Genomic DNA, 11,895 nt, shown 5'->3' with positions numbered 1-11,895 from the left:
GTAACCAGTTATGTCAAAAAATAAAATGGTCGAAAATTATTTTTAGACATAAATGGTTACTATAGCATAATAAACATGCGCAGAGTCGAATAATAGGTTCTGCGCATGTCAATTATGCTATAGTAACCAGTTATATCGAAAAATAAAAAGGTCGAAATTTGGCCATTTTTGGAAAAAATCCCTGTACTAGTACAGGAAAATTTTCGAAAAATGGCCAATTTTCGACCCTTTTATTTTTAGACATAAATGGTTACTATAGCATAATAAACATGCGCAGAGTCGAATAATAGGTTCTGCGCATGTGTATTATGCTATAGTAACCAGTTATGTCAAAAAATAATATGGTCGAAAATAATTTTTAGACATAAATGGTTACTAATACATAATAAACATGCGCAGAGTCGAATAATGGGTTCTGCGCATGTCAATTATGCTATAGTAACCAGTTATATCGAAAAATAAAAAGGTCGAAATTTGGCCATTTTTGGAAAAAATCCCTGCGCAAAGGGTACAGCTCAATCTTCTCATTCGGAAAGGTAAAGAACGCAAAAAGAAATGGACAAGAAATGGACAGAGCCATGTGGGGTCATTAAAACTGAATTGGACTGGGTCATTAGATAATGAGGAAACGGGACAATTGGCCAATGGGGCCCAAGAATCTAGGAGGTTGTTTTGAATACCGGCATACTAAAAACTGTCAATTTTAGGGGTTTATCACATGATCGATGTATTAAATGATATTAAATAATAGAATAATAAGACTTTAATTTTATGTTAAAAGTTGAGAAAGTCGACATTGTTTTATCCAATTTTCGAAACAAAATCCTTGTACTATAGTACATGAATTTTGTTTTTTAAAAAACGGTAAATTCGACTACAATATGTGTGCTGTATTAGTTATTAATTAACTAGTTAAAAAACCCACCCTGACTTCTAATTGGCCAACAATATTCCAAGTAGTTTGATATTAAGTTAGCCTTTTTCAAAAATTGAGACAAAATTACCGTTAACTTTGTCTGGGGCTTTTTTTCTAGGCCACATGGTACCATATGATATGTGTAACTGTCAGAGGAGTAACTAAAGGTTACTGGATGATAACCTCTATAGTATGAGTTATTATCACAATATATTATTAGAATTGGTGGAAGGAATTATTTGATTCACATTAAAATGAATTGTAGTGGAATTGCTCTTGAAATAAATATAAAATATTTGAGAATTTACACTGCTAAGGAAATACTCTTGACAAGAATATAGAAGTCACCATTTAATGTACACTCAACTGCAAAAAGTTTCCCCTCTGCTTTTTTTGTAAGGGCTTGGGACCTTCAAATACAAAGTGCAATGAATGATATAATGTAAATTATAATGTAATAATTAAAACTGAATATAATTTATAAAAATTACAAAATAATTTACAACATTAATCATTGCTCTTTGGATTTGGCAGCATTAAAAACTTTTTTTTTTTTTTATTATTATTAAAAAAAAATTGAAGATATATGAAAGAGTATAAAAAGTCTATCCATGGCTACAAAAATCATTTGGAATCATTCTTGTTGCTGCTTTTTTTTCCGCTCTTGACGAAGGCGACGGATGGCAACCATAGTCGATTTCCATTCTTCAAAAGTCACATCAGATGTTGCAGCACAATACCAATTTCCATAGTACTGAGTGTGGTTCTTATTTAACCTTGGTTGCTTACACTTTGAGCACACAATCGCAGACGTTCTTGGTTTGTATATTTTGATCGGTTTCCCTTCCGATATGTCTTTAGCCACTCGTTTTCTGTACAAGAGGGTAGTTCTAGGAATACGAGTACTGCTAGCCTCAGGGACTGATGGTGGTGGTTTTGCTATCTCGCCTGGAACTGGGATCGACTGTCTGTTTCCTAAATAGGCTAGGCCGGAAGTGTTTTTTGGTAGGACAAATGTGAAAGATGGAGCGCTTGTATGAACGTTTAGCACCGCTGGCTTGGTTAAAGGTTCAAGTAGGGTTTTATCAGAGACAAGTTTGGGTACTGTTGCTGAGATGCCAGATTCCAACACTTGCCGCTCTTGCTTCTTTGATGTTCTGTTGTACCTGTTGTAAATAAATCAAACACAGTATTTAAAAACTTGAATGTATTTACTGTAGTGTAAAATAACAGTAATAACAAGTTAAAACTCACCACTGGATGAGTGTCGTACGATTTATCTCCATCAACTGAAGCTTAGCAAACAACATCAGGTGTCCATTCGATAGCACTTTCCGACGAATGTTCTTGTAGCCTTTGGTAATGAGCGGCCAGCGCTGGAAACGTTTACCTTCGATAGATACGGTAGATGGATACGCTTCACACAGTTTGGTAATAATGCACTCCATATATCGATTGCAGTCCGGCCACTGAGCTGGTCCGGTGTTCTGACCTAAGAAGCATCTTTTTAAAAAAAAACAACAAAGAAACGAGTTAGATTTAAGACTCATCATGCAACAAAGTGAAAAACGCTGGAAACTGCCTTACCGTCGAGTGCTTTCAACACCAGGTATTACGGAAGTAGTTTTACTTTTCTTGAACCTGCCTTTCGTCAAGTAATCTTGATGCCGTGCTTTGCGCTTAATGGTTTTGTCATAAGCATCCAGGTTGTTCCACAACTTTGCGACATGTTCAGCATGACTTTGACTTATCACTCCACTGTCTTCCTTAAACTGCATAAGGTAGTCTGCCAGGGCTTCAACTTTGGCGTATCCTGGAATGTTGTCCGGTCCAGTGGAATCCTCAAGTTCCTAAATTGTAAAATATGAAAACAAAATAAATTATTAGACTCGTGCATTGTATTTCAAAACAGAAACAAAATTTGTGAGGTAGAAGCTAATAATACAAATTTAACTCACTGTGTCAATAAGGGCTGCTTTTCCTTCACCATCATCATCATTACCGTCACATAAAGGCAAGGGCTCCAGCTGGGGTGGTGAGATTTCTTTAGCATTTCGAGGTTTAAAACAACGCTTAGGTGGTTTGTAGTCAGGTTGAGTCTTGTCATCATAACCTTCATCAACATCAAAAGTGTAAATTTCTTCATCAAAGTCTTCATCATTAATGGTATCTGTTTTGACAGGAAATTGAGTTTCGAGTACTTTGTTCGACTGGCTATACAGGTACTCCACTCCGATGAGTTCTCCAGTGTACTTGTTTGGAATGATAAAACTTTTGTACACTTTTTTGCCAATCACTTGCTCTGCCAGTATGTTGAGAGCATGCTGATGCAGTCCACTATATGTACTGGAGATGGGTGCTCCAGACTGGGTAGCAGCTAGTGCACGGTTTGCATTCCATCGAACAAGTCCTTCCATCAGGTAAGCTTGGAAATGTAAGTCGCTAGCACGCTCACCTGAGAAAAAAATAAAACATCCATAATTATGAAATTATACAAAAATCAGTAGATAGGTTTGAAGATTTGGTAGATACCAAATAAAAAGTAATACTGTACCTGGAATAAACCTGTTAAGGTGAAGGTGAAACGATTCCAAAGAAGTGGAGCCTCTTGCGCAACGATAAACTGGCAAGGTAACTCCACCCTTAAGCATCTCGCTGGTTTTTGTGTAGAGCGGGATGCCTTCTGGATCCTGGATGCAGGCGATGTGTCGCTCTTGTGAGCTCCAGATATCCCAGGTCTGTTCGGAGTCTAAGAGTGGGACGCCCATTGTGTCACGGCCTTCTTCACCATCGAGGGAAGTCAGGAGCTCTCGGATTAGGTCGGCAGTCTCGCGAGTCCCTCGTGTTGTCCTGCGACAATGTAAAGCATACTCCTTCTTGCTGATGTTTTTCAATATGATGTCGTCTGTTGGGTTGGAATGCTTCTTGCTTGCAATGAGCTGTTCACGCTTGGCGAGCTTCAGACGTTCAACATCGTCAGCGCTCCACTCAAAAATGCAAGCGGAAAGACGTTTGAGAAAGATCGGATACAACTGATGTGATTCTGTTGAACAAGCTGCAGCAATTCTCCTCATGAAGTGCCAGATGTCCAGGCGAATTTGCATGTCAGGCCAGGCGCTGAACATCTTCCTTATGCTTGAATGACCGCAGCAGTCACGATCGACGTAGAGAATATCGGGAGGAGGTACGCCTGCCGAAGCATATCGGTTAATGATACCGTTTGTCATGTTGTTTAGGCCACATCCTTCTGCAGCAGTCAGGACTGTAATGAGCACCTGGCCGTGCTCATTTCCGACGTTTGTTGCCCATGCTCCTGTTCCACATGCACGACCGGCTAGCTTCCTTACAATCTGCAAAAAAAATATAATAATTATTAGGAAGAAAGCTTCCCGACAATCTGCAAAAAAAAATTTAAATAATTAAAAGCAAATTGCAGAAATTACTTACCCTTTTGGTCGAGTCAATCTTCAACACTCTTCCGAACGTCGATGTGATAGAAGCCTTGAGTTCGTCGATTCTTCCCATTACTTCGTTGCAGTAGATGGTGAGGAACCATTGGACAGTGGGAACAGGAATCATTTTAGACACCTCATCAAATTTAGAAGCAGCAATGACATAATCATCATGAGAACCACAGAACTTCTTGCAATTTTCTAAGTAGAGAGCCACTCTCTCATTCCACCGCCTTGTGTGTTGTTCTAAGACTTGTTGGCGAAGCTGTGATGGACTGTTCCCGAGACCACGGTACTTTAGAAGCTGCAGGACCCGGTTGTCGCAGGCCAAGTGATACGAAAGTACAACAGGAAACTGAAGGCGATGCGCTAAATCAAGTTGCTTTAAAATGTTTTCACTCCAGCCAATTTGTCTTTGTTGGCAGTTAGAGCACCTCAGTTGTTCTGTTGCAAGAAAGTAGTGGCAGTCTAAATCCAGGACTGGACGAACGATTCCATGGAGGCCGCCTGATGTTAGTGGATAGCTCTTGCATTCTGGCCGAGGGCAGACCAGCTTGACCTGCCAAGTCTTGCGGGGCAACCAAAGAAGAAGACGATGACCGAAGTAACTGTTGGCCATGGGTATGTTTTTGTTGAGCGGATCCGGTTGAGGTGGATAATACCAAAGTTGTTTGAGTTTAGTTGAATCCAACTCTGCGGTCCCTTTCTTCGATTTCTTGAATAAGGTTTTTGAAATCCACTGTTGATCAATCTCGGGCAAGTTCTTCTTCCATTTATCTGGTATGAGACAATCTGCAAGAAAAACCAAGACAAAATTGTATAATTAATTAAACTACATTATGTAATTTTCATTTTCTAGTTTTAAACATCAAACAAAATAATTAAAATTACATGAAATAAACTACCTTCACTATGTTTGATAGTTTCTGTAGTGGATGGCATAGTACTAACAGGTTCATAAGATGTATTTGGTTGAGCTGCAAGACGGAAAATTAAAGAATATTTAGCAGTGAACTACTTTCATTCGCTATCTACAGTATGCTAGAAAGCAATATATTTAAACAACACGATTTTATGATTGAGTATAAATGAATGCATAAAAAAAAACCTAAACCCAGCAAACCTACAACATACACAGGCACTAAAAATGCAAAACCTCGAATTATTAATTTAAAAAATGCACAAAAAACACAAAATATGAAATAAGTCTTACCTGGTGCATATGAGGTTGATGGCTGCAAAGAAGCATCAAAGACATCAGTACCAGAAAGTGTTTCATCTGTGACATCCTTAACCTTTTGTAGCTCAATACCAACAGGTATGTACGATGTCTGTCTAGTTGGGCATTTCCTGAGGCGTTTTATTTCTTTCATTGCTATGGCTTCTTTGCCTTCTGGGAAAGACTCCAAGTACCTCTTAAAGTTGAATTTGTTGATATTAAGTGAACTTGTACTTGGAATTTCATTAGCCATTTTAATTACAAAACATACTGCATATTCCAGTACATTTTCGACCATCCACTTGAATGTTTGTCCACTGTATTTACCATGCTGAAACCTGTAGCAGCCCAACACATCACATTCATCTTTGGTGTTTCCACCCAGCCTGCACACCTCCTTCAAGGCATCTTGGCGTACATCATCAGGAGTTAGACACTTGCCAGTTGGTCGTTTTCTCAAGCTGTTAAATACTACAGCAGCAGATGTATCTTCAAGAATTAAGGCACCCTCTTCACTGCGCCGAAAAGTTGGTCTTAACATACTGTACTGTCTATTGAACACCTGCAAAACTAAAAAAACTGATCAAAGGCAAAAATATATGTAAGTAAAGTATGTGATAAAAGAAAATGTTACCCGTATAATGCCACTGTGCACCGTGCAGTTGTAGTAAATGGCTGTAAATAAAGGAAAATCAAATCTAAATAAAATATCTGTGGGTTAAAATTTCTCAAGTAATAATTAATAGTAGACCAAGACTTTAAATGTAAAATATTAATAAAATGAATCACATAGCATTAAAACATATCTACTAAGAACAAACTATTTTATCTAAATTAAATTAAGAAAATATTACATATGAATAATTATGTTTTTTTTTCAATTAACAAAACTATATAAAGAATTACAACATAAATTAGAGTAAATTGAATAATCTTTGTTTATTAAACAGTGTATGTATTAACTCTTTGATCCCTGAGCACTTCCTTTAATGCAATCAAATTATTTGAGAATCTTATCTAAATCCACAAATACAGTTGATTGCCTAATTAAACGAATGCTTTAGATCAAAGAGTAGAAGCCTACACTTAATTAAACAATCATTATAATAAAAGTTAAATTGTTTATCTATCAATTAGAAGGCTTAGTCTGTTTCCCATGGATGCTATTCTGATACAGCACACATTTAGTTTTTTATAGTTTAAAATTATGTTAGGCCTAAAATCTATTACAGGCTACATAGGCTAGTCTAACTAGTAGTAGGATTGTTAAAATATTAAATAAATTAAACTTTGAAGAATAGCTTACTTTAAACTAAATCGATAAATACTAATCTAAGCCTAGGCCTAGTCTATCTAACTACCCGTAGTAGATAAGTTTTGAAGAAAAAAAATAACAGGGAGCCTTAAGTAAGTATAGCATCTTACTAGGGCCTATAGCCCTTGCAGGCCCATGGTTTGACTTACAATTCATGGCAACCAAAAAAGTCTTTCTATCTAGCCTAGCCTAGGCGGCCTATATAGTAAATACATTAATTAAAGTAAGTGTCGAGTGACACTATATCTAAACCCTAACTAACCTATAAAGGCATGCGTTATTGTTAATACTTTATGAAATATATGTAGGCCTATTGGTAATTAGGGGGGGAAGTAATAATAGCAAATGCATTTTACCCCACAGAGCAGACCGCCAACAAGAATTAGCGTCGACCGCGGGGCTGGCACCCATACAAACACATTTGCTAGGCCATAGTCACGGCCTAGGCCAAACAAGTTATCAACACTTTAAATGCATGAAATCAATTTCGCTCTTACCTTTAATGCAAGTACACGTTCGAATTGAATACAGCTACTACCAGAATTCGCCTTGAAATTAATAATAATAATAATAAGTCTAGAGGATTTGTAAAAAGATGTTGTCGCATGTAAATCTGGACAAAATCTCATCATTGTTTGTGTTGTGAAAAACTTGTGGAAGTCAGATATTAATTACGTCACTTTTCAGTGTTCTGATTGGTCAAAATGACGACATTTGGAACACTTTTCTAAGGCTCTGCTTACGTCACTTTTCAGTGCTCTGATTGTTCAACTTTTGGAACGCTTTCCGCTGCTCTGATTGGTCAATCAGTTGTTCAATTCATTGTCCAATTCTACAGCACACATTGGGTTATTTGTAGCGCAATAGTACAGGGAAATTTTCGAAAAATGGTCAATTTTCGACCCTTTTATTTTTAGACATAAATGGTTACTATAGCATAATAAACATGCGCAGAGTCGAATAATAGGTTCTGCGCATGTGTATTATGCTATAGTAACCAGTTATGTCAAAAAATAATATGGTCGAAAATAATTTTTAGACATAAATGGTTACTAATACATAATAAACATGCGCAGAGTCGAATAATGGGTTCTGCGCATGTCAATTATGCTATAGTAACCAGTTATATCGAAAAATAAAAAGGTCGAAATTTGGCCATTTTTGGAAAAAATCCCTGTACTATAGTACAGGAAAATTTTCGAAAAATGGCCAATTTTCGACCCTTTTATTTTTAGACATAAATGGTTACTATAGCATAATAAACATGCGCAGAGTCAAATAATAGGTTCTGCGCATGTCAATTATGCTATAGTAACCAGTTATATCGAAAAATAAAAAGGTCGAAATTTGGCCATTTTTGGAAAAAATCCCTGTACTATACTACAGGGAAATTTTCGAAAAATGGCCAATTTTCGACCCTTTTATTTTTAGACATAAATGGCTACTATAGCGTAATAAACATGCGCAGAGTCGAATAATAGGTTCTGCGCATGTCAATTATGCTATAGTAACCAGTTATGTCAAAAAATTAAAATGGTCGAAAATTATTTTTAGACATAAATGGTTACTATAGCATAATAAACATGCGCAGAGTCGAATAATAGGTTTTGCGCATGTCAATTATGTTATAGTAACCAGTTATGTCAAAAAATAATATGGTCGAAAATTATTTTTAGATATAAATGGTTACTATAGCATAATAAACATGCGCAGAGTCGAATAATGGGTTCTGCGCATGTCATTTATGCTATAGTAACCAGTTATATCGAAAAATAAAAAGGTCGAAATTTGGCCATTTTTGGAAAAAATCCCTGTACTATAGTACAGGGAAATTTTCGACCCTTATATTTGTAGACATAAATGGTTACTATAGCATAATAAACATGCGCAGAGTCGAATAATAGGTTCTGCGCATGTCAATTATGCTATAGTAACCAGTTATGTCAAAAATAGAATGGTAGAAAATTAGTTTTAGACATAAATGGTTACTATAGCATAATAAACATGCGCAACACAGTTTAATTAACCGTCGTTACGAAACGGTCGTGTGCCTAATATATTGTTTACTGCACATGCTCAACAACCTTTAATCTTGTTGGCTATGCTTTCGCGCGCTCTTATCTTGGTGGCATGATTAATATTTTATATTTTTAGCGCTTTATGCGACGAATTTAATTATAACTTTTCTAATTAAAACGATCTCCCAGAAATATTACAAGATTATTAATAAATGTAAGATCAAATTGTTTGTAAATTGTATTACCCTTTAGGTTTTTAAAAAACATTAATTTTGCCATGTTCTAAATCTGCCGTGAATGTTGTTATGACCTTAAAGTAGCATACTAGTAAATCCTATGATTTGCCGACATTGATATAGGTCTAGTAGGCCTATTGGTAGGCTAATGTAGTAGCTACAACGTGTAATCGTGATCTATATACTCACCGTTGTTTACTTCTTGTGGGAATAATAATAAGTAATAGACAAGGTACTTTTATGCTTCGTTTGTTCATGGTTAAGCTTGCCTTGCGGCTACTTTTCAAACCGAGCGCTAGAGAATAGTAGAGTCAGTGGTGACGTATCGCAACTATAATACTACTAATATACATAGCCAACCATAATTTAATATTCTATAGATTAACGCAATTTTTAATGACAGAAGGTGACAGGCCAATATGATAATTCAAATATAAAAATTGCATATTTTATTAATATTACCAACTACTTAAAATTACCGGTCGTAAGAAGGTGAACTTTTCGTAGTCCGAATGTGATGAAATTAAAACAAAGCATTGTTCAGCAATATATTGTTGTTGTCAATTAATCATCGACGCAAACATGTCAATAGAACATTCAGACTGCGCATACGATTTCTACATGGCTACGTTTTGTTCTAAAAAATATAACAGTTTATTCGCAGCGTTCTATAGAGGGCCGCGGTTAGAGACACGGAGTTCAATGAGCGTGTTTGTCTGATTGGCAGCAGTACTTTAGTATAGGCAAGCGCGCTGGAAAATCGTTTGATGTCACCGTCGATGCATATCCTTCTATTCCTTAATCCATTGCTATAGTAACCAGTTTTATCGAAAAATAAAAAGGTCGAAATTTGGACATTTTTTGAAAAAAACGAGACAAAGCTTGGCACACTAATAATATAAAGAAAGCCTTTACCAAACTTTTTCGTTTAGTAACGAAACTGAACTAGTTCTGACAGATGTGCTAGAAACATCATCCCACCTAAGAACTATATTTCTCATGCATCGTTCCATACAAAATAAATATTTGAAGGATATAAGGGGTTTTCGGACCCGCAAAACTGCTGATTAAAACATTGCAAACTTCAAAACATATTTTAATGGAAATTATGCTTAACGCTTCGGGACAAGCTGGTGTAATTTTCTTGGTTTAGAGAACTATGTGTTTGTTTTTGCTAATTTTAAGTGAAATTTCATGGTTTCTTCCAGTTTCCATGGTTACAAGACACTATTAAAATTTACCAAATATAAAATTAGTTAAAATTAATATTAGTGGATTTATATAATTTAAGTTGTCTCCTTCCTAATACAATATTAAACATTTTGGATTGCCACATTGACCATTTTGGACTTTCTCCGTAGTAAATACTAGTAATCACTGCTTTATAGTTATAATGTTATACTACTATACTTATCATTGCCCTTTCTGGTCTTCTCAAAATGCCTTCTTGACATCTTTTATGTTGCGTGTTTCGGCGTCATTACACCTTCGCCAATCGTACACAATCATGCTTTGTGAATTCCACTGTGAATCTATATTCCAATCTTCTCCTTTTACATGTTCTTCAATTTTGTTAGTGTTGTCTCTTGCTTGAAATTAAAATTAAGTCATTCTTGAGTTTTGACTCCAGCAAATCTGGCACGGACCAATTCCTCGAGTGGGGTTGGTGAAATCAGTTTATATTATGCTACTGCATTTCTCACATAATCTGCAATTGAGGGAATTACTCGTATATCTTTCCTCACATAGCCTACAGCCCATGGGTTGAATTCGACGTCTTCAGCCACATGTACATCCATTGGATTCCAGCATGTTTTGTCATTGCCATCATGTTACGGCTTCATTATTGGTCTTTCATTTGTATTTTAAACACCGGACTAAAAAAACTCTAGTCATTAATTTCGTCATTCTCTATATTTCGTGTACCTATGCTAAAGCCACCATGACTTTCTATAACCACCTACATCCCTTTAAATATGACCATTAAAGTCATCTGCAAGGGTAAACACTCTTTTGTTCCTTAGCTTTCAATAACAAATCTACTGAATCGTCATATCGTCACTTCTTCTCGGCCAATTTGTGGTGGGAACTGATTGATAATTATGTACCATCACTACAATATTAATTTCTTTCCCTCTTTCTCGGTCATCTCCATCGTACCAACACACGTGCAGATTCATCACCTTCTTTCAATCTATTTTACCTTTTGGCTCCGATTCTGTCCATCTTGTCTCTTGCAAACATGTCCACCTGACGCCTTCTAAAATCTTCTGCCACCTCCATACTTCTATAGCAACCACGAAACCAGTGTTCTAACTTCCAAAACTCAACTTTGAGCGCACACACAAACCGTTTTGAGGAAGGGTGTTTCACGACCCTGTCAGGATTTGTACCATTCGTTTCTTTAACTAGTATTTCCAAGATTTCCACACACAAACAACAAACTTCAGCCGGAGTTTGAAATAAGAGTTGTCCTTCTCTGCTCTTAGATAAATAACCTTACAATCATAATAAGTTTCACCTGTCCACTTTTGACTGTGATGGCAGCGTCTTTTCCATTAGCGAATATATTGGCGCGAATCGAACATTTTTGATTAGTTGCATATTTTTCGATGTCACAAAATATTAATACGCATGCGCATTAGTGAACACTTTATATTCACGCGAAATAAATTCGTTAGTGGAAAACCGTTTTAAAACTAAGATCACAGACGTGTAAGTGTGTAAAAACATCACTAC

General features: G+C 36.3%; 1 protein-coding gene across 1 annotated transcript; it reads right to left on the bottom strand.

Moving 5' to 3' along the window:
- Nucleotides 1-1,499: 1,499 nt before the first annotated feature.
- On the bottom strand, nt 1,500-7,525 carry LOC144851396 (uncharacterized). Its single transcript, XM_078708823.1, has 9 exons — nt 7,400-7,525; nt 5,582-6,262; nt 5,274-5,345; nt 4,364-5,160; nt 3,471-4,266; nt 2,875-3,371; nt 2,504-2,766; nt 2,171-2,419; nt 1,500-2,082 (listed from the first exon to the last, which is right to left on the bottom strand). The coding sequence occupies exons 2-9, from the start codon at nt 6,126-6,128 to the stop codon at nt 1,551-1,553; spliced, it is 3,753 nt and encodes a 1,250-aa protein (XP_078564949.1). The 5' UTR covers nt 6,129-6,262; nt 7,400-7,525; the 3' UTR covers nt 1,500-1,550.
- Between the last annotated feature and the right edge of the window lie 4,370 nt (nt 7,526-11,895).

This window comes from Antedon bifida, chromosome 9 (genome assembly GCF_963402885.1).
Source record: "Antedon bifida chromosome 9, ecAntBifi1.1, whole genome shotgun sequence".
Classification (NCBI taxonomy): Eukaryota; Metazoa; Echinodermata; class Crinoidea; order Comatulida; family Antedonidae; genus Antedon; species Antedon bifida.
This window is presented reverse-complemented; position numbering and strand designations above follow the sequence as displayed.

Coding starts and splice junctions, on each gene's coding strand:
- LOC144851396 (XM_078708823.1), bottom strand. CDS start 6,128: ATGTTAAGACCAACTTTTCGGCGCAGTGAAGAGGGTGCCTTAATTCTT. Junction 5,346..5,581: donor ATCAACCTCATATGCACCAG/GTAAGACTTATT, acceptor TCCGTCTTGCAG/CTCAACCAAATACATCTTAT. Junction 5,161..5,273: donor AACTATCAAACATAGTGAAG/GTAGTTTATTTC, acceptor TTTTTCTTGCAG/ATTGTCTCATACCAGATAAA.